This window comes from Pongo abelii, chromosome 19, assembly GCF_028885655.2.
Source record: "Pongo abelii isolate AG06213 chromosome 19, NHGRI_mPonAbe1-v2.0_pri, whole genome shotgun sequence".
Classification (NCBI taxonomy): domain Eukaryota; kingdom Metazoa; phylum Chordata; class Mammalia; order Primates; family Hominidae; genus Pongo; species Pongo abelii.
This window is the reverse complement of record NC_072004.2, coordinates 77,255,784-77,279,127: the sequence shown is the minus strand read 5'-3', so window position 1 is coordinate 77,279,127 and position 23,344 is coordinate 77,255,784. Positions and strand designations below refer to the sequence as shown.

The 23,344-nt window shown below is 47.3% G+C and overlaps 1 protein-coding gene across 2 annotated transcripts in view; it reads right to left on the bottom strand.

The window, feature by feature from the left end:
- ITGB3 (integrin subunit beta 3) overlaps window positions 1-23,344 on the bottom strand; it is a 60,152-nt gene that overhangs the window by 13,303 nt on the left and 23,505 nt on the right. For both annotated transcript variants that reach the window (XM_002834317.6, XM_063718856.1), the window contains exons 3-11: window positions 17,043-17,238; window positions 15,896-16,148; window positions 14,175-14,337; window positions 13,366-13,527; window positions 10,829-10,924; window positions 10,331-10,420; window positions 9,502-9,636; window positions 7,859-8,288; window positions 891-1,113 (exon numbers count right to left, since the gene is read on the bottom strand). In XM_002834317.6, coding sequence (XP_002834363.4) covers window positions 891-1,113; window positions 7,859-8,288; window positions 9,502-9,636; window positions 10,331-10,420; window positions 10,829-10,924; window positions 13,366-13,527; window positions 14,175-14,337; window positions 15,896-16,148; window positions 17,043-17,238 — 1,748 coding nt within the window. The remainder of the gene's footprint in view (window positions 1-890; window positions 1,114-7,858; window positions 8,289-9,501; window positions 9,637-10,330; window positions 10,421-10,828; window positions 10,925-13,365; window positions 13,528-14,174; window positions 14,338-15,895; window positions 16,149-17,042; window positions 17,239-23,344) is intronic.

Sequence of the window (23,344 nt, the reverse complement as noted above, 5' to 3'; positions counted from 1 at the left end):
TGTATCCCAGTCCAGCTCTGATCTCCATGCATTCAGAAAGCTGCTCCACCTCCATTAAAACACACACACACACACACACACACGCCTGTAAGACAATCCTGGGGACCTGAATGGCAAGTGTGGAGTTCAGGGGTGGGAGTGTCCCCCTCACCTGTAGGCAGCACCTGGCAGCCAGAAGCCTCCCAGGTCCTTCATTAAACTTCCCGTCCCATCCAGGGCTGTGCCAGGATGGTGAACCCTATGCCATTTCTGAGAACTATAAAGTCAGAACCAGTCCTGTCATTTGGGGGCCCAGTGCAAAATGAAAATGTCAGCTCCCTTGTTCAAAGATTACTAAGAATGTCAAGACAGTGATGACAGAGCATTAAAACAAGCATGAGGCCCTTGTAGGCACAGGGCCCTATACAGCTGCATAGTTTGCACACTCTTAAATCTGGCCCTGCTTAAAGTGGTACGCAGAATGGCAGTGCCATGGACTTGGGCTGATGGGGCTTCCTCTGTCCCCTAAAGTGGGAAGTTTGTAGTAGTTTCACAGAGTGTCCTCCATAATTCCAGCCCTCACATCTCCCACTGAGTCAGAACATTAGCACTGGATCGTTCCTCAGACTGGTTTAGCCTTCCTCCCAGCTCAGAGGGACTCAGGATGTCACCCTAGGAGAGGACATTCTCCAATTGAAGTCCACCTCGTTCAACTTTGGCTCCTTCACAGTCAGCTCTATTCCAACTTGCCCAAAGCCTTTGGCAAAAGGAGAGATAGCCATCTGGCTGGAGTGGACTCCTCTCCCTAAGGCTCTGGTGAGCAAGAAACACACCTGGAGAGCTGGGGATTCTAGTCAGGGGATCCTCTCCTACCTCCCAGCCTCCCGGCTCTCTCCAGACTCCACACTCACTTCTTAAAGGTGCAGGCATCTGGGCAGGTGGGGCACTTCTCACAGGTGTCCCCATAGGAGCCTGGCTGGATACAGACACAGCTGCCACATTCACACTTGCCGCGGCCGCTGCACAGCAGCCCATTGCTGGACATGCAGGTGTCAGTACGTGTGGTACAGTTGCAGTAGTAGCCGGTCCAGTCAGAGTCACACAGGCAGTCCCCACAGCTGCACTGGCCATGGCCTGAAAACACACAGCCCAGGAAGGTGGACCAGCTGGCAAGAGCTCCACTCCCATGGCAGCAGGCTACACACAACCATCCTGCTCTCCCAACCACACAGATAATGATCCTCCAGGTTGGCAGGGAATTGGCTCACCACCCAGGGAAGTCCTACCCAGCAGGGACAAACAGTTTTCTAGGGGTCCCAAGGTATGGCAGGACTTGCTCGGAGCCACCGTACAGCAAAAGATTCTGAGGAACTAAGTCTCCTGGGCCTCTTGCCCTCTCTCTTGCCCTTTTCTGAATACCTCTCCCTTCTGAGAAAGGCAAGAGAAAGGGTAGGAGGCTTAGGAGACTTAGTTCCTTCTAGTGTAAGAACTAGAAGCAAGCTCTTTAGCCCTGAGGGCTGACACAGCACAAAGCCACAGCCCTGAACCTACACAGGGCACTCAGTAGCCTTGACGGTGTGACTTGATGATGGCAAAAGGCCTCACAGGCCCCAAAACTCTCTCCCTTTGACCTGACACAGGGCTGCTCACCTCTCCTACCTGATCTGAGAAGCCTACTACCATTGTCGTCATTGTGGCCACCCAGTTGGGTTAGACAACAACATAGGGTCCAGTTTGGCAGAGCTGGTCCCGTCCCACTAACAAAGCAGCCACCACTTCCATCTCTCAAATCGGCTAGGTGTTACCTTGCAGAATGAGAAGCAGGGTTCTGAGGGCACATACACAAGACAGGAAAATTGTAGCATGGGGAAAGAAGGAAAGGAGAGATCCAGGGCATGGGGTTATTCCAAATGCAGAGAGGGAAAGTGCACACAGAGCACCCTGAATGTATGGGTGGATGGGGCGGGGCATCCAAGGGGCAGAGGGACGGCACTGAGAGCCCATGGAGTTGGCCAACGGAGCCAAGTAAGCAGAGAGAACAAATATCCCCTACCTCCCAGACTGCCGAGGGCCGGTGCAGTTAAACAAATCCCATGAATGCCACAGAGAAAAGAAGTCAGAAAATAAGAGAAATTAAATGAAAAAAAGAGAGATTTTCCTAAGGTGAACAGCAGTAGAGACAATCACTAGTAATGACCTCACGTAGCCCGATGGCTTCCCCCATGCCCCTGTTGACTCATCCTGGTTCCTGCCTCTGCACTCAACAGTTGGAGAAATGTTTGCCACAATTAAACATTTTTAATTAATTAATTATTTAAAGTTACAGGCACAGTTCAAGTTCACCAACACAACCTGTCTTTCTTGACCTGGTTCCCTTCTCAATCTGACCTCATCATATCATATCTGGGAGTGCAGTGGAACAGACTTGGAAAGCATTTAGAGAAGAGAACGTGTATCTATTTTCCAAACCAACCAAGGAGGCATTTAATGTGTGTCAAGCACTGTGCCAAGTTCTTTTTCTTTTTATTTATTTGCTTTTTTTTTTTTTTTTGAGACAGGGTCCCGCCCTATCACCCAGGCTACAGTGCAGTGGTGCAATCATTGCTCACTGTAACTTCAAACTCCTGGGCTCAAGTGATCTTCCCACCTTAGCCTCCTGAGTAGCTGGGACTACAGGCATGTGCCACCGCAGCTGGCTAATTATTTTTGTTTTTGTACAGACGGGAGTCTTGTTATATTGCCTAGGCTTGTGGGCTTGTGCCAAGTTCTTTTTTTTTTTTTTTTTTTTTTTTTTTTGAGAGTCTCACTGTCACCCAGGCTGGAGTGCAGTGGCGCCATCTTGACTCACTGTAACCTCCACCTCCCATGTTCAAGTGATTCTCCTGCCTTAGCCTCCCAAGTAGCTAGGACTACAGGCATGCACCACCATGCCCGGCTAATGTTTGTATTTTTAGTAGAGATGGGGTCTCACCATGTTGGCCAGCCTGGCCTTGAACTCCTGACCTCAGGTGATCCATGTGCCTTGCCCTCCAAAAGAGCTGTGATTACAGGCCCGGCCAGCTGGTCCACCACGCCCAGCCGCAAGTTCTTTAGTATGTTATCGTTTTCATTTCTTATAACAACCCTTTGAGGTCAGAGAGGTTAAGTGACTTTCCCAAGGCCATATGCCTTATAAATGGCAGGGTCAGGACTCAAACTGAAGTCACTGTGACTTCAGATCCCAAGTGCTTAGCGTCTATGCAGTGTCGTAAGCAATGCTTTTCCCTATTTATACTAATATGGTCTTTCCAGAAGATGTCTCTAACTTACAGAGAAAATGGCCTTAACCAGTAGAAGATGGAGCCAATTTTAATGGAATATTCTTCAAATTGACCAGTGGAGGAAGAAAAGAGACCAAAGTAGTAAGAAAGAAGTTATGGAAAGTCCAGTAACTAGGCTTGATCTCAATGAGAAATTTCAAGGAGGGAACATTTTAGGAGTCAAATGTTCTAAACTATTTAAGCGAAGGGTGGATGGGCCTCACTGTAGACATTTCCATGCCCTGTCCTCAGCCTGGTCCTGTCTCCAGATAATTAAGTCATCTGCCCTTCTCCAGGTGATTGTCAGTTCCTCTGTGGCCAGGATTCTCTTTGTAAAATGTGATTTCTCAACCTTGGTACTTTTCAATATTTGGGGCCAGATAATTTTTTGTTGTGGAGGACTGTCCTGTACCTTAGGATGTTTAGCAGCATCCTTGAGCTCTACCCTCTAGACATCAGTAGCACCTTTCCAGTTGTAACAATCAAAAATATCACCAGACATTGCCAAATGTGCCCTGGGAGACAAAATAGCTCCTTCCTCCCAGTTCAGAACCACTGTTTTAAAGTATCAGTCAACTTGATCATGCCACTCACCTGCTTAAAAACCTTCAAAGGCTAAGCGTGGTGGCTCATGGCTGTAATCTCAACACTCTGGGAGGCCGAGGCAGGTTGATCACTTGAGCCCAGGAGTTCAAGACTAGCCTGGGCAACATAGCGAGATCCCATCTGTATACATTTTTAAAAAATTATCCGGGCATGATGGCAAGAGCCTGTAGTCCTAGCTACTTGGGAGACTAAGGCAGAAGGATCACTTGAGCCCAGGAGTTCAAGGCTGCAGTGAGCCATGATCATGCCACTGCACTATGGGCTGGGCATGGAAAGAAATGTCTGCTTCCCAGGAAGGATGGGGAACATAACCCAAGCTGCCCCAGCTGCCAAGTATATCTGGAAAGTAGAGATGTTGGGCTGCCAGAAGGGTGGGGAAAGCAGAAAGGCTGTGTCCCGAGGCTAGGTTCCCTAGAAGTACAGCTTGGATGAGAACTTATTTAAGGGACTCACTGAGGAAGTAGAGAGGAGGGAGGGAAACAGGACATGGCAAGAGGCAGAGCTGGCAGGAATGTGGTCTCAGCCAGATGCCCTCCAGCCTGATCCTACGTGAATGGCACCACAAAGCCAGGCCCACCCTGAGGCGAAGAGTCTAGCCTTGAGTAACCCCATCTCCATCAGTCATTGGCCAACATCTATGGGCAAGACAGCTCCTGTCAGCCAAGGGCAGTTCTCCACAGAAGGGGCAGCTGTGAGCTGCTATTGGCCAACCTCACAGCAGCTGGGGGAGGAGTGCACCAGCCAGCAGTGCTGCCCCCCCGCCCGCCCCCCAGCCTTTCCCTACACCCTGCATTTGGCCACGGCTCCTGGATGGGAAAGACCGACACCACAGGGGCCTGGCAGCACTCAGAGGCCTCCGCCTCCTCAGAAACTCTTGTCCCATAGTGTTTCCTTTGTGAGGCTAAACAAAGTGATCTTTGACAAGATGGGCCAGCCAGGGAGTGAGGTTGGGAGTGGAAGTGACAGGTCAGAGCCAGCAGGCTGATCCCAAGCCTTGGTAGGGTTAGCCCTTAAAAGGAAGCCACAGTGTGGTAATGTCACAGGACTGGTGCCCTTCCAGCAAAAGGGAGGCTGAGCCTGGGTTCATCGGAAAGTCAGAGGAGTAAAGTAAGAAATGAAGAGTGGAAGAGGAGAAAGGGAGGCAAGCCAGAAAAGGGAGGGAGGAACAGGTGCTTAAGGTCATTGGGAACATGAGCCCCACAGCTAGACCTTCTGGGCTGATGCTCGCTCCACTCATCTCCGTCCTGAGCCTGCCCTTCCTCTGAAATCCATCAGACATCCCACCTCCTCCAAGAAACCACCCAGGCCTCCCCTGTCCCCAGTCAGTCTCACTCCAATGGACTCTATAACATTCGCTGAGCACCCCACACTTCCTGGATCTGTCAGATTCAACCTCATGTTGGGAATTATCCTTGGTTAACTGTCTTATTCACGCCTCTCTATCCTACTCCACGACAGCACAGAATCTGGCTCACGAGGGTGCCTGACTGATCTGTGGCTGTGGCAAGTGGAAAACTCCCTTGAGGATGATGCACTTCTTGATGTTTGAGGCAGGAATGTTGATCATGAGCAACCATGAAGACCAGGCCCAAAGTAGGGAGGGGACAACGGGGATGGCCAGGGAACCAGCCGCCATGCTTACAGGCCATGGGCTAGGGAAATGGCCGAGTCACAGCACACCTGCCTCCTGAGCCCCTGCTTGTGGCAAAGAATGGAGCATAGAGCCAGCAGCTCTGGCAAGGGGCAATGGTGAGTGGGGCTTTAAGCTTGGAGAGATCAGGGATCACGCATGACCTCTTGTTCACTCATATGGACCAAATGATGGCACAGAGCAAGTGCTCAATGATGTGCGCCCCTGAGCATCTGTCACTGGAGGATGTGATGATGGCACCACGGGGTCTAGACCTGAGGCTGGGTGGGCATCTGACACCCTAGCAAGGCGTGGTAGAGGGAGGCGGCAATGGCTGCCCTGGTTCCCTCATGGATTAGACTGGAATGCACTGAGAAGTAGCTGTTCTTGCACTGGTGAGAGGCAGGAACCGGGGCTTCTGACCCAGTCAGCTTTGTTTTGTGGCTTTAGTGGGGCAGCAGCCAAAAGAAACATGCTCTGGCTGGGATCCTGCCGCAGTGCCTCACACCAGACCAGGAACCATCAGGCCATGGAGGAGGACTGGGGGTGCCCCCATGGTCCAGCCATATTCCTCTCCTGGGACCACCCTCTCTCCCTCAGTCCCCAACCTTCTTCCCAGGGGTCTCCCACTTCAAACTTACCCATTTCCTTTGGTACTTTGAATTAGATGTAAATACTTTAAATAGTAAAATGAAGTGAAACTCCTGCCTCACCCCCTAATTCAAATGGTTGTTGTTTGTGTGCTTTCATCTGTGTGTATCTGATCTCTTGCTCTCCCCTAATCGTTCTGATGACACTTCCTTCCAAACTCTCTCTAAAATTTTGACAGCTTGAGTAAAGGAAACAATGTTGTAGATAATTAAAAAAGCAGTCATTTTTATGTTACTGGCATGCTTTAGAATGACACAGATCGACCTTTCTAAGTGAGCTTTTTTAAAGGCTGATATCAGTATCAAAGTGAGTATCTGCATGGATTAGCTCAACTGATTAGAGCCCCAATGCTGGCCGGGCGCAGTGGCTCACGCCTATAATCCCAGCACTTTGGGAGGCCAAGGCGGGAGGATCACGAGGTCAAGAGATCGAGACCATCTTGGCCAATGTGGTGAAACTGCATCTCTACTAAAAATACAAAAATTAGCTGGGCATGGTGGCACATGCCTACAGTCCCAACTACTTGGGAGGCTGAGGCAGGAGAATTGCTTGAACTGGGAGGCAGAAGTTGCAGTGAGCCAATATCGCGCCACTGCACTCCAGCCTGGCGATCGAGCAAGACTCCGTCTCAAAAAAAAAGAACCCCAATGCCAATGAAGCCAATCTGAGTCAAGGGTCATCCCCAGAAAACAATTATAATCTCTCTGTTTGGCCACACAATACACCCATAACCCAGTCCCAACCAACTTGTAAGTGTCTGTCGCAAGAGGGATTAAGCCACAGTGATTATGGCCCAGTAAAAACCCATCCTCAGTGCCCCAGGAACAACTCAGACTATTTGCCCTCTGAGAGTGTTGTCAATATGTCTGCGGATAAAGACTACATTAACATTAGTTCAACTTCTAGCTGGGGAAGTACCCCAGGAGTGGTTCTTGGGGCAAGGAGAAACTAGTTTGAGATTATCAGTGGGCCTCAAGGTTTTACTGAATTTTGCAATGAGAAGGACAACTCAGCACCGTGCTGAGTAGAAGGACTTAAAATCATAATCCCCAATCTGTCAGCAGGGACTCTCTGTGGCAGTGCTATCCCAGAGAACTTTCTGTCACATTGAAATGTTCTAGATCTGTGCTGTCCAATATAGCAGCCACTAGCTACATGTGGCCACTGATTAGCTGAACAACTGAATTTTTAGTTTTTCAATTTTGGTTAATTTAAATAGCCACATGTGGCTAAAGGCTACCATATTGGATAGCAAAGATCTAGAATCCAAAAAATAACAGTAGTACCAATAGTAGTAACAGTGATTAACAAAATAGTGCTAACATTAACAAGAGCATTACACCATTTTCCAGACATTGTTCAAGCACACTCCAATGTCTTGCATATATACTACTATTTTCCAGGTCCCTTGTGATACAAAGATAAACTCATGTAAAATTATTACTAACCTTACTACATATTCTGACATGTGTTTTCTAAGTTTATAAATACTAAAAATTTAATTGCCATCTATCAGTAACTTTTTTTTTAACCTGAAAAGGGGATTGGTCCTTATACTCAAAAAGATTAGGAACCACTGATTTACACCTCTGCCTGCAAAGACCCATCTCAGGCCTTCACCTATGTTTCCAGCGGTTGCAGGTATATGAGGGGGTGTGGGTTCCAGGACAGGGGACCCTGCAGTTCTCCTCACCTGAGCACATCTCCCCCTTGTAGCGGACACAGGAGAAGTCATCACACTCGCAGTACTTGCCCGTGATCTTGCCAAAGTCACTGCTGTGGCAGACACACTGACCACAGAGGCACTCGCCCCGCTGGCTGCAGACGGGCTGACCCTCCCGGGGGCTGCACTCGTCCTGCTGGGAAGGGCGATAGTCCTCCTCTGAGCACTCACACTGGGATCCCAGCCAGCCAGGCCCACAACGGCATACCCCACACTCAAAGGTCCCATTGCCATTGTTGCAGCGATGGCTATTAGGTTCAGCTTGGGCCTGGCAGGCACAGTCACAATCAAAGGTGACCTGGACGATCAGGCTGTCCTTGAAGCCCACGGGCTTGATGGTAAAGGACTTCTCCTTCTCCTGGGGACAGCCTCGCACTTTGGCCTCAATGCTGAAGCTCACCTGGATGGAAAGCAAGATTGTATTTAGACACAGTTGGGCCCAGTTAACACTCCAGCTCTGGAGGAAAAAAGAAGTTGTTCCCTGCCCTGCCAAGGAATACCCAAATTGGGTGTCTTATGCTTTTGCAATCTGGAGTTCCTCAGCCTTCCCTCTATGAAGGTCTGCAAAGCAAAAACACAAGCACTAGAATAGTATCGTTGTGACATATCTAGCTGGATGCAGAGACATGGTTTACAGTTAATAAATAATAAAAGGCTGTTTTTTCACTCCACATATGAAATAGACCAGCTCAAACTGAACAGAACCTGTGATCATATAAACACCCTGCTCTGGCCTGATTACAATTATCAGCAAGCTGGACTGATTATAATTATCAGCAAGATGCACAAAGCACTATTTTGCACCACACAATCCCACATGGTGGTCAATCATAAGCTCAGGATCTACTTCAGTTTCCACACATTTCATAGCTTATGCAATAAAGCATGTTTCAGGACAATATTTCTAACATGGGATGTTTGCACGAGTGCCTGAGAGATAGATAGATCAATAGAAAGGATCAGTGTATCCAAAGATCTATTTTCTTCCCCTCCTTCCTCCCCTCCCACCAACCCCTCTCCCCTTAGGCAGAAGCGGAGGAGAAACGACCAATAAGGAAAGTCGTGGAGAGACTGGAGTGATGAAATGAACATCTGGTTTCAAAAATTTTTTTTTGAAAACAGGTATTTTTTGCCTGTTCCATTTGCTGCTAAATCCTCAGCAGCTAGAACAATGCCTGATACATTGTCAGTGCTCAATAAATATTTATAGATGATGTTGTCATTTTACATTTTAGATTTTACTTTCTTGTGTCATTTTACAAAAGAAAGGTATTAATTACCTTGGGAAGGCTGGAGACTGGTGAGGGACTGAAGGTAAAGAAATATTTTCCTTTGCAATCAACTGTGCGTACACAAAGGTAACCAAATTGTAAGTTTTTTAAATTCCTGAGAGTGAAGTTCACGTAACAGAAATGGCTTATGCAACAGAAGCCTCAAAGGAAAAGATTGGTGGATCCATTACATCTAACTTGGAATGACTTTCAGGAAACGTATTTTTCTTGCCCATATTTTTTTCTGGTGGAAGAGGGCCATTTTTAGTCACTACAAAAGGAAGAAAGGGGTTTGGGTGCCCACAGGGCTCCAGGACAAAGGCCCTGCCCAGCCCACCTCACCGTGTCTCCAATCTTGAGTCCCATACAAGACTTGAGGCCAGGGATGACCTCATTGTTGAGGCAGGTGGCATTGAAGGATAGAGACAACTCTTCAGGGAGGTCACGCACTTCCAGCTCGACTTTAGAGCGGATTTTCTGAGCAGAAAGGGGCACAAGAAGACAAGAAATTGAACTGAAAGGAAACGGGAAATGGCAAGAGCCAGTTCCATCCCAAGCCAAATCTGCCAAGTAGTTCTGGACTCACCCCAGCAGTGCCAGAGGCCAAGGTTTGACCTGGAAGCTGCCAGAGCACCCCTAGGACTCTGTTTCCTGCTCTGTTTCCTGCGCAGGAACCTGCTCCCTCTTTCCATCTCCACTTGCGTCTAGGTGAGTCTGGGTAAAATGTACCAGCTACACACTCCTGCAGGCCTCACAGATGTTGCAAAAGGGGAGTGCCAATACTGGTCACCTTGGAAAGTGGCATTTTCTACCTAATGTTTCATCAACCTCACCTTCCCCATGTCTCAGCTCTCTCTTTTCCCTGTTATTGGAGCCCAGTTTTCCCTCACTCTGCCCCCACAATTCCAGGGCTCTGCTCCTTCTCCATCTAATCACCATCCCCATCCCCATCCCCTTTCTTTCTTTCTTTCTTTCTTTCTTTCTGGGCTACTTCCTTCTCAGAAGGCTGCATCCCTTCTAGAGGGGCCATTGCCTGGGCTCTGGGAGCACACAGAGAAGGCAGTAAGACCGTGTGGTAGACTGGCAACTGGGACTCACAAATCTGAACCCTGCTGTGTAAGCCAAATGAGGTGGACTCTCCGCGGGACTATTCCCAGCACAAGACACTTACCCCATAAGCATCGACAATGAGCTGGAGGACATTGCTGGAATCCATGGACAGAACCCCGACTGTGGTCCCTGGGATGAGCTCACTATAGTTCTAGAAAGGAAAACAAAGATGTCCAGAGCTTACCGAAGGAAGGTGGTGGTCTCCAAAAGCCCTCCCCAAATCCCACTGAGAGTCCTGAGATGAAGATTGGAGGAAGGTACAGGATATTTCAATTGTCACTGCCAGGAATATATCTAGCAGTTTTTCAGCCCTGAGCAAAAGTAGAGGAAACCTCTCACACCCCTCACCACCTCCTCTCCACCACCACAAACACCAACACATACCTAGTAAGTTCAAGATTGCAGGAAAAAGGCCTAGAGTGCAATCTTTAGCTCCTGGCGAGTGGATTAGGGGAGAGTCTTTCCTGGTTGGGGACTATGGCCAATGCTAGCACAGGCTGGCTACCTGGGGCTCCCACCATCACAGGGCCCACTCCAGGAAGCCCGAAGGCACAGTCACCTGATAGAGATTGACTACATTTTCAGTCACTGCAAAGATCAAATTGATGTTTTTCTGGGATAGCTTCTCAGTCATCAGCCCCAAAGAGGGATAATCCTAGGAAAATGAAGGATGTAGAGGTTAATGAAGTCTCTTGTACATCCCTAGGGTCTAAACCTTAGACCTTATCTTGCTTGGGCTGTGGCTTAGAGTACGGTGGTGCTTAAACCGTTTCACTTCATGCTGAAAGTGAGACAAGAGCCTGGGCAACATAGCAAGACCCCATTTCTACAAAAAAAATTTTTTTAATTTGCCAGATGTGGTGGTAAGTGCCTATAGTCCTAGCTACTGGGGAGGCTAAGGCAGGAGGATTGCTTCAGCCCAGGAGTTGGAGGTTACAGTGAGCTATGATTGCACCACTGCACTCCAGCCTGGGCAGCAGAGCAAGACTCTGCCTCTTAAAAAAAAAAAAAAAAAAGCGGGTGACAGTGAGACAAGAAGGGTAAGTAGCACAGAAGTCTACTTGTGAACTCCAGGGATAGATGAAGAGGTACAGGCCAGTGGTGTCAAAACTGAGCACCTCTTTCTTCCTGCTTGAATTTAATGCACTAATACTATGGAGCTGCTTCCGTGCACAAGGCACTGGGTTAGGCGTCTGTTTTGGAACTACTGACAAATGCCTTGGTCTGGCCCTCATGATCCTCCACCGTGTGGTCTCAGTCTTTCTTTCCAAACATTGCTCATCTCTCTCCCTCTTCCACTCAGCAGTGATCTGGCCCACTGTCTCCCACCTGGAGTGGCCTTCTTGTTGGTAATCCTCCTCCTTTCTTAGGGCCTAGCTTAGCCCCCACCTTCTTCAGGAGACTTCCTTGGCCATCCCAGCTCATGATGAGCTTTCCTCCCTTGGATACGTATAGCCACATTGGCTGTGCCACACCAATTTAGCACTAATCATGCATCTTGTGTTACTGTAAATATATATATATCCTTTCTCCTCAACTAGACCAAAAACTCCCTAAGGATAGAACCATACATAGTCTTGTTACCTCCCTCAGCCCCTGGCCCAGTGCCTTGCATAGATTAGGTGTCACAGGTTGCTGACTCATTTTCTGGTAGTGCTTGACTTGGATATGGCTGACACCAATGAACTCAAGGACACTGTGGGAGTGGGGTGGTGAATCGTGAACATGTCCATGGGATCCTAGACCTTGCAGGGAGCTCATTAGAGCCTCAGCTCAGTCTCCTGCCTTTACACAGGTATACCTTTAAGTCACCTAGATGAGGAAGTTGCTATATTGTCCTTAGGAGACGAAGAGTTCACACCTGCCTCAGATACTGAGAGCATTACTGCACATTTCTCTTATGGCTTATAGTAATTTCTCCTGATTCAATTTAAATATTTTCCCCTTGTTTAACCTTCTATGGCCATATAAAACAACTTATAAGAAGTTTTCTTATGTATAAGCTAAATCATCCTTTAGCCTTCTTTCTTTCAAGCTAAATGACTCTGGCCCTTTAATCTTTCCTCGTAGGACCTGTTCACTATGCCTTTTATGTTCTTTCCCCTCTTTCTCTCTCTCTCTCTCTCTTTCTAAGAGAAGGGGTCTCCACTAGGAGCAATGGCTCACGCCTGTCATCCCAGCACTTTGGGAGGCTTAAGAGGGCAGATTGCTTAAGCCAAGGAGTTCGAGACCAGCCTGAGCAACATAGCAAGACCCTGTTTTCAAAAATTAGCTGGGCACGGTAGTGCATGCCTGTGGTCCCAGCTATTCAGGAGACTGAGGTGGTGAAGGCTTGTGAGCCAAGACTGCACTACTGCACTCCAGCTGGGCAACACAGCAAGACTCTGTATCAAAAAAAAAAAAAAAAAAAAAAGCAGGGGTGGTTCTTTCTCTGTCACTCAGGCTGGAGTGTAGTGGCAAGATCACAGCTCACTGCAGCCTCAGACTACTGGGCTCAAGAGATCTTTCTGCCTCAGCCCCACAAGTAGCTGGGACCACAGGCACAAGCCACCACACTCAATGAATTTTTGCATTTTTTTGTAGAGGCAGGGTCTCACTATATTTCCCAAGCTGATTTCAAACTCCTGGACTCAAGTGATCCTCCCACCTCAGCTTCCCAAAGTGCTGAGATTACAGGCATGAGCCATCATATGCCTGGCCAATCTTTCTCTCTTTTTTTTTCCTCTGTCTTCTTCCAATAACCACAAGTTAGTATGGTATTCCAAGAAAGGGCTAATTAGAGTGGAGAGGAAGACCTGCTTTCCAGCTGGGTTGTAAAAATCCTTTGGGTCCATTCTGGATCCCATGATGCTGCTGCTATGCTGGTGACAGTGAAGGCAGTGATAACACCACAATCAGGGACATCTCTAATGGTTATATAGGTTGTATGCTGGATGACGGTGTCCAGTTGGTAAGGAATAGGGGCAAGCTGAAACCGAGCCCTGCACCCTGCCCAGAAGGAGGGGCTGCCATTTTCATATTCACACAGACTCTGCCTGGGTTAGGGCAACCCTCACCATCATGAATAGAAACCATAGGTGGTGCCAGAGATCTCACCATGGTAGTGGAGGCAGAGTAATGATTGTCACTACCAACATGACACTGCCCATCATTGGGCTGGACAATGCCTGCCAGCCTTCCGTCCAGTGCTATATGAGTCTTGGCATCAGTGGTAAACACCAGCAAGTGGGATGCGTCATTCCTCCAGCCAATCTTTTCCTGTTAAAAGAAAACAAAAAACAAAGGCAGAGGAGACAAAACAAATTCAGCCATGTCACTGGTAGAGAACAGAGACCCAAGGTGCTCCCTGGCTAAAGGGCTGGACAGCTTGTTTTTCTTCAAAACAAGGGTCTCAGTCCCAGTCCTTGGAACCGAAGCTGAAGCTTTCCAGTTCAGGGGTTTCATTCTCTTCAGAGAACAGTCTCATAGCTGATTAGTTCAAGCAGCTGAATGAGATCTTCTTAAACTCCAAACTTAACTCTTCTAATGACAGTCAACTTGCTCATCTAGAAACTGACGTGCATCCACAGAGCTGATCTGGGCTAGAAGAAATCTCATCTGAACATCTGCCTACTTTGCTGAGGTTAAGTTAACTCAGCCTTAACTCTGAAGTAACTCTGAAGGTGGGAAGATGCTCTCCCCTGCGAACATCTGAGACCACTGAGGTTCAAAGAAATGTCAGCTCAGGCCAGGGAGTGGATCTAAGCCGAGGCTGAATATCAGGAGCAACTTACTACTCATAACTGCAGGAAGCCCTGCTTAGTTCTCATCTCATTTTACACCAGAAATCCCCAGAGTTCAGCCACTTCCTTCCCCATTTTGATCTATGCCAACCACACCTGGCACTCCAAGTCCTCCAAACTCACATCACAGACTGTAGCCTGCATGATAGCATCAAAGCCACCCTCTGGGGCATCTCGGTTCCGTGACACACTCTGCTTCTTCACTTCCTCATTGAAGCGGGTCACCTGGTCAGTGAGCGTCAGCACGTGTTTGTAGCCAAACATGGGCAAGCAGGTGGTCTTCATACTGGGGAGGGATGGGAGATAATTTAAGCAGACACCTTGATGGAAAAGGCAGCATGGGAATTGGGAGGAAAGAGAGGGGACAAATATAGATAGTGGTATGCCCAGGCCGGTTCCATACAACCACAGTTACCCAGACAGTTCAGACTCCAAAATCCTCAAATTACCTGAGGCTCCCCATCAACCTTACCCCCATCCAGCTAACCTAGAGGATAAGAGATTGAGCTGGAAACAAGACTCCCTGAGCTTAGATCCCAGCTGCCCTCTTTGCTAGTCATGGGACCTTTGGCAAGCCTCTCAATCCAACCTATGAAAGTGGGGCCAGGATAGCACATATCCCAGAAGAGTTGTGAGACTTAAGTAAGTTCATACACACAAAGCACTTAGACCAGAGCGAGGCTCGAGTTGCTGTTACTATCACCTTATACTTAACACTTTCCTAAAGTAACAATAAAGCAAAATCCATCAGTAAGTTAAGGTCCCTGAACCATCAATAAATTGACAGATCATGCAAGACAGGAGCATTTCTGCCCCCAGCCAAAATAGTGTGTTTAATTAATAGCTGATGTCTTGCCTGGGAACCTTACAATCCAGATAGAAGGTTGAATGCCACATCATATAACTTCAAAACTTTTTTTTTTAAGAGACAGTTGTGCTCTATTGCCCAGGTTGGAGTGCAGTGGCACAATCATGGCTCACCGCAGCCTCAACCTCCCAGGCTCAATCAATCCTCCCACCTCAGCCTCCCTGTAGTCCTGGGGACTTCAGGCATGCGCCATCACACACAGCTAATTTTTTTGTAATTTTTGTAGAAATGGGGGTCTCACTATGTTGCCTAGGCTGAACTCAAACTCCTAGGCTCAAGTGATCCTCCCACCTTGGCCTCCCAAAGTGCTGGGATTACAGAAGTGAGCCACCCCACCAGGCCATAACTTTGAAAACTAAAAAGTAAATTCACACCTTTTCAGGCTCAGCAACCAGCATTGTAAGTTATTCTAATACATGGATTTGCACAGTCTCCACTGATTAAATAAATAAGCCATTCAGTTTTAAGCCAAAGTGTCAAACAGAGGCACAAGTTATCCATTTACAGACTATGAAAGTGTTCAACAAATGTCATTTCCACTCTTTTATATTCCTTAGCACTTCATTTCTTCCGTTTTCACCCTGAAGGATGCATAGCCTTGATGAAGACAATAACGCCAACAATGGAATCGATCCTTCTGTAATCATAATTTCTCGGTTTACTTATCCATAAATTTCTTTCTACTTTTGACCTCATTTCCCTCCCGTTCTCTCTTGCCTCCTATTTATTTGTTACCAAGACTAAGAAACTGATGAATTTTCTTTCTAGGTTCTCCAAACAGCCTTAGGCTCCATTGACACAACACTCCAGATCCACAAGCTAGCCCATTTGCCAGACAGGGAGACCAAGGTAGAGAGGAGCTATAGTCTGGCCAGAAGACAGCCAACAAAGTGACCCTAGAGCTAGAAATAGGAACCAGTACTTGGACCTTCCTGGGGCAAAGGATGCTGTCCTGGCATCTGGAGGAGGGACTTACTCATAGCAGGGGTTTTCGAGGGCCTCTGGTGGGGAGATATACATGTATGGTGACACAGGCTTGTCCACAAATGCCCCGAAGCCAATCCGCAGGTTACTGGTGAGCTTTCGCATCTGGGTGGCCAGCTTGGTACCCAGGTTCTGGATGCTCCACAGATCATCCTTCATGGAGTAAGACAGGTCCATCAAGTAGTAGATGTCCACAGGGTAATCCTCCACCTGCCGCACTTGGATGGAGAAATTCTTCGAATCATCTGGAAGGCAGAAAGATGTTAGTTTTTATCTTCTTCTCCCACCAAGATTGAATAAGCAGATTTGGATAAAGTTGGGACTAAGAAATTACATGATCAAAGCAAACCAGAAAGCCCTGGTCCCTTTTCCTCTTCCTTTGCAATTCTATTACTCTTCTAATCTCTTGACCCTCCTATTTTTAACCTCTCCTTTTCCATTCTAAAATTGTCCACTTTCTCTAAATCCCAGGGGATTTCTAACACTGTGAGTTCCACGGGTCTATCACTGTGAGTCACAGAGATTTTGATAGTTACTACACTTCAGACTCTGTAAAAGACAGAAATTGCACTCTACCCTTCTCTGAATCCCATTGCATCCAACACATGCCTTGATAGTAGGTAAATCCTTCTTGACTTAGTTGGAAAGTCAAAATCAATGCTTCAAAACTTCTGTCTTTAGTCTAACCCTTCCTCCCTCTAAAGGTCTTGTGTACCTATTGTGTCTGCCCCCATTCCCCTGTCCCAATCCCCCATGAAAGGGGGGCTTACAAGTTGCTTTCTTGTTCTATATCTCATTTGCACCTCAACACAAAAGCTCTAAGCTAGGTAAAACAGGCACTTGGGTAAAGAAGAAACAAATGTTTTTTGAGCACCTACTATGTCAGAAGGGTTGAGTAACTTGTCCAAGGTCAAATAGCTAATATATGATACAGTCAAGATTCAACTCAGATCTTCTGACTCAAGTCCTAATGTCTCGTATTTTCTTCCATTCTCTTGCCCACACCTCCCCCCTCATCCTTGTCTTCCCACACCATTTCCATTCTGAGCTACTTCCCCAAGACTTCCTCCTCAGACCTCCACCTTGTGCTCTATGCCCACCTGCTTCAGGTCTCTCTCCGAAAAGGGTCCCATCCCTACCTGGCCGGAGCCGGAGTGCAATCCTCTGGGGACTGACTTGAGTGACCTGGGAGCTGTCTCCAGAGCCCTTGTTGCTGAGGGGCCTGTCCTCTAGTACTCGGGCCTCACTCACTGGGAACTCGATGGATTCCAGGGCACAGTTATCCTTCAGCAGATTCTCCTTCAGGTCACAGCGAGGTGAGCCCAGAGGCAGGGCCTGTAAGACAGGAGCCCAAAGAGAAGTCCAGCAATCAGAGCTATGGTGACTCTCTGCCTCCTGCAGGCCCTAACACTTCCCAATAGCTAAGAGTTTACCCTGTACATTGGAGCATAAACAAATTGTTGTGGTCTTTCCTGGGATAATCCCTTAGGACCACTGTACAGAAAGGAGAAATTGATACTTTGGGAGGCCAAGGCAGGAGGATTGCTTGAGGCCAAGAGTTCAAGACCAGCCTAGGCAACGTAGCTAGACCCCGTCTCTACCAAAAAAAAAAGGAAAAAGAAAAGAGAAATTGATATATCAAGAAGGCCTATTCATGGAGTTGTAGCTAGAAGGAGAGCCTGTACAGTAAGATGCCTGGTAGACCAGCATTTTTTAACTGTGGAATACCACACACTTGTGGGTCCCAAAATCAATTCAGCAGGTGTCAACCATCATTTTGTTAAATAAAATACAATAGAATAGAATAGAAAATATGAAAGTGTACAAATAGTCAAAGTGTTGTTTTGTGAAACTCTTATATTGTTGGAGGAGAGTGGGGAATAACACGTATAATAAATAACTATACCCAGTACAATGTGTTTCTTTCTGTAGGTCAGAGTCAAAACAGTTTGGAAGCTACTGTGTTTAACACGGGCTAGACTGTGAGATCCATGAAGTCAGGGACTGTGTGTGTCTTGGCCCCTCTCATTTCCCAGCATCCGACCTAGGACTTACCACAAACGTGATAGGGAAAGGCAGTGTAAGGAGGCAGGAGAGAGTCAGGGCTAAGAGCACAGGAGTAAATCTCAGCATTGCACTTACGACTGCTTACTAAGGCAAGTCACCTAATTCCTCCAAGCCTAGTTTCCTCAGCTGTAACACGAACATAATAACAGTCCCTCCTTCAGTACTTAAGAGCAATCAAAATCATAGAATCAAAAAGTAGAATAGTAGTTTCCAGGGACTGGGAGGAATAGAGAATTACTGTTTGATGGGTACAGAGTTTTAGTTTTACAAGATGAAAAGAGTTAAGGAGATAGATGGTTGTGATGGGTTTCATGACATTATGAATATACTTCATGCCACTGAACTGTATGCTTAAAAATGGTTAAGATGGGCCAGGCACAGTTGCTTACACCTGTAATCCTAGCACTTTTGGAGGCCGAGGTGGGCAGATCACCTGAGGTCAGGAGTTCAAGACCAGCCTGCCCAACCTAGTGAAACCCCATCTCTACTGAAAATACAAAAATTAGCCAGGTGTCGTGGTGTGCACCTGTAGTCCCAGCTACTTGGGAGACTGAGGCAGGAGAATCGCTTAAACCTGGGAGGTGGAGGTTGCAGCAAGCCGAGATCGTGCCACTCCACTCCAGCCTGGGTGACAGAGCAAGACTTGATCTCACAAAACAAAACAAAATGGTTAAGATGGTAAATTCTATGTTATGTGTATTTTCCCACAATAAAAGTTACTTAAAATAATAGTAATTATGGTACCTCCCTCACAGGGATGTCACACAGGCTAAATAAGACAATCCACATAAAATGCATTGGACAGTGCCTGGCACAGAGGAAGTCCTCAGCAAATGTAAGCTATTACTATGAGATGCTTGACAAGTACTTCCTGGATAAGCTAATTATGAATAAACTCCACAAACTTGGGAACATGGGAAAATACCATGATGCCAGGCACCTAACCAGAGCCCATCCTATCACTTCAGCTTCCTCCTTCACCCTGGACAAAGAACAAATTGAGTACCCTTCTAAAAACCCACGGCCCCCTGGGGCTCTGTGTACTTAAACCTGAGTATTGAATGGGGACCACGCCACCCTGGAAAGAACACTGAAAATTAGGAAAGAGGATCAATCCTAGGCCCGCCACTGAGTAGTCATGTGACCTCAGATATATCATTTTGTGTCCTCACCTGTTCAACAAGGCCGTTAGATGACACAGTGTTTTCAGTCCCTTTCAGCTCTGATATTCAGCCAATTTAGCCAACACTGTGTGGGTGCATGTCTATGAGGGCTCCTTGCCAGGTTGAGGGGACCAGCCAGGAAGCTGGAAAACCCCTCCTGGGACCTATTTCACAATGTCTAGGACTTCGGGCTCTCCCCAACCCCACCCCTACCCACATCCCCAACAAGCACTTCCAAATGTCTACTGGATAATCCACACCAATATCCCAGAACAACTAGTATTGACATTTATTGAGCACTTACTGTATGTCAGGCACTGTGGTGAGCACTTTACATGGATTATTGCAATCTGCCTGACAGTTCCATAATGCTGGAACTATTATTATGTTACAAGGGAGAAACCTAAGGTTTGGAGGCTTCACAAATGAGGAACCCCATCTTACAGGTAAGGAATCTGAGGCTTGGATAAGTTAAGGAATTTGCTCAAAGTTGCAGAGCTAGGAAGTGGTAGAACTGAGAGGCCAGCTAGATTGTCTGACTGTAATTATCCTCATAAAATAAGCTTTACTACATTCCGTATAGAGTGAGAGTCAAGGCAGGGAAAAGGAAGAGTGTGGAAGGAACAGTCCTAGGAGGAGCCACAACAGAGAGTGCCCCAGGTAGAGAACAGGATGCAAGGTGGGCATGTGCGAGGGATGGAGAAGGATGGATGACACCTGCCTCCTCAGCCCCCTCAAGCAACCTGGCAGCCATAATGCCAGAAGAGGGACTGGGCCACAAGGAGCTATTCATACTCAAAAGCCCTGTAACCCGCCGGGTGCGATGACTCATGCCTGTAATCCCAGCACTGTGGGAGGCCGACACGGGTGGATAACTTGAGCTCAGGAGTTCCAGACCACCCTGGGACACAGGGCGAAACCCCGTCTCTACTAAAAATACAAAAATTATCTGGGCATGGTAGTGCACACCTGGAATCTCAGCTACTTGGGAGGCTGAAGTGGGAGGATCACTTGAGCCAGGGAGGCGGAGGTTACAGTGAGCCAAGATCACACCACTGCACTCCGGTCTGGGTGACAGAGTGAGACCCCATCTCAAAACAAAAACAAAAACAGAAAACCCTGTAACCCAAAACCTTTCCCAATGCTTAAAGTCTCTCTCCCTCTCCAATCCGATCCCCCTTTCATGGGCTGAAGCCTTCCCCACATGGATGGGGACACGAGCAACATCAACAGCATGAGAACTACCATGGCCCAGGCAAGAAGTAAGTAGTTTCTGGAAGCCAGCAGCTTCTTTCTTTCTCTCTCAGCTTCACAGGTATGCAGGCAGGGAACCGGCCTCAGCGATGGAAATCAATGAATAAGACTTAACCTTCCTAGTGGCAAATACTCCAACAGGGCCATCATCGACCTTCCACAACTCTGAGGAAGATGAAAGTCTTCCCTGCACCCAGCTCTGGCTGAGGACGGAATGACCTGGGGAGAACTTGGGCACTTCAGGTTTTGTGCCCAGACTCCTCCTGTTGTCCCTGCCCACCTCTCCCACCCCTTCCTCCCCTGGAAGCAGTCTTTTTCTTGCCCAAAAAAGCCCCAATCCTATCTCTGATTCCAGCTGCCCACAAAGCCCCAGGGAGAAAACCTTCCCAAAAAGGCAGTGGATACATCAGAATGCAGTGAGGAGTGGATCCTTTCCAGGACCAAGACAGATGCTGAAGAAGACAGCAGGGACCGGAGCCCAGCAAACTGGATGAGAGCAGCAAGGCCATCATGCATCTTCAGGCTCCATCAGCAGAGGGAGAGAATGCATTAGACGGGCGTTTCCTGACTCCTATTTTCTAATGTGGTAGTCCTAATGAGAAGAGGGTTTGAAGCGCTAAGATGTGCTGACAGTCCTAATGGTTTGTTATGAGTTTCCTTAGAAAAATTAAACACTGAAAAACAAAACTGCCTCCCTCCCTCCGTTTGTGGTTGCTGACATCAGAGGTCAGGAATATAACAGGACTGCTCGTGAGCCAAGCTCTCCACGAGAGCCCTCTGTTCCAGAAGAGCACCAAGGCAGTGACCTCAACATACTTGGGCAACATTCCCTTTCTTGGTAACCCAGGCTGAGAAGGTAGAAGGAATGTCTCCAGGTTATGCAGGAAGAAAGCTAGAAGGCAGAGGGGTGGATATTAAAGTTACAGTTCCCAGGGAAACCGGATGTTACACAAAAAGGGCAAAAATAGCCAAGACCCAGGGGAAGGGCCTTGAGCACGGAGGTGGGAGGTTCCAGGCGGCGCCCTGCGAGCTGGCTGAATTACCTCCCTCTCCTGGGAGGGTGACACACGCTCTTGGTACCATTCTCCATTAATCCCATTTTGGAAATTGGGAAAGTACAACATGAATAGTTGTCATTATCCTGCCTATTTCACAGGGTTGGTCAGGAAGTAAAAGAAGACTGTGAATGTGAAATGCTTTCAAAATATAAAAATCTCAACATAAGTTAACTATACTGAAATCCATTAGGGCAGAGGTCCCCAACCTTTTAGGCACCAGGGACTGGTTTCATGGAAGACAATTTTTCCATGGACAGGGAGGTGGGGATGGTTTCAGAATGAAACTGTTCCACCCCAGATCATCAGGCATTAGTTTGATCCTCATAAGGAGTGAACAACCTAGATCCCTCCCATGCCCAGTTCACAGTAGGGTTTGAGCTCCTGTGAGAATCTAATGCCACCACAGATCTGACAGAAGGTGGAGCTCAGGCAGTAATGGTCACTCACCCGCTGCTGACCTCCTGCTGTGCAGCCCAGTTCCTAACAGGCCATGGACTAGGAATTTGAGCCCCTGCTTTAGGACATAGTATAAACGAATAAATGCAAATATAAAGTGACTTTTTTTTTTTTTAGATGGAGTTTCGCTCTTGTTGCCCAGGCTGGAGTAGTGCAATGGCACGATCTTGGCTCACTGCAACCTCCACCTCCCGGGTTCAAGCAATTCTCCTGCCTCAGCCTCCCTAGTAGCTGGGGTTACAGGCCTCCACCACCACGCCCAGCTAATTTTGTATTTTTAGTAGAGACGGGGTTTCGCCATGTTGGTCAGGCTGGTTTCAAACTCCTGACCTCAAGTGATCTGCCCACCTTGGCCCTGCTGGGATTACAGGAGTGAGCCACCACACCCGGCAGGTGACTCTTTTTTACAGTTACCACAATAACTACTATTATTTCATACTCTTTTCTTGGAGAGTGAGAGTCAATATGCCCCAGTACTTTTTTTACCCCAGAGCACCACCAAAACATCTCCCATCCATTGCTGTCTTGATTAACTCATCTGGTGAGGACAAGAAATCACTTGAACATGCAAAGAGAAAAGAATGAAGAGGGCAGAAAGGAGGAGGGGAGGAACATGAAGCATTTTTGTTTATAGTTGTTGGTATTCACATTTCATTGTTTACAAGAAGAGGAGCACTCTTAATATTATACTTCCTTTTACAACAATAAGTTGGAGCAAAACTCTCAAGATGAACATTTGTCCTCCAGATTAAAAATAAATACAAAGAAGACAAGTCAGAATAAAATTATGTTTGTGATTATAAAGAAATGTAAATCATGGCCTATATCTTGCTCCTGCAGTTGCAGAGAAGAAAATGAGAAGGAAATCCTATTAGAGTCTTCCTCTACTTTGCTAGACTCAAACTCCCTCTTCCTCTGTCACCCTTGGTTGTCAGGTTAAGTGGGAAGCTGGCCCACCTTCCAGGGTGTACTCAGGCTTATATAAGAATTCCTAGTATTTCCCTCCACTGTAGGGTTGCCAAATTTAGCAAATATTTGGGACAAACTTTTACTAAAAATTATTTTTAATTCAAATTTAAGTGGATGTTCTGTAGTCTAGATGTATTTTTTAGCGACAGGATCTCCCTGTGTTACCCAGGCTGGAGTGCAGTGGCTATTAGCAGACATGATCATGGTGCACTATTGCCTCAAACTCCTGGGCTCAGAGGATTCCCCCACTCCAGCCTCCTGAGTAGCTGGGACTACAGGCACCAGGCTGGATGTTCTGTATTTATCTGGCAACCTTAACTCCACCTCCATCCACCTTGACCCCAACCCCAGTGGCCCTTCAATCAGCAATGTTTGCCAAACTTGTTATCATAAAAACCCATTCTGATGTAACAGACCCAGGGTCCATCCTGGGAAGCTTTATTTTTAACAAGCACCCCAGGCAATTCTCAACAC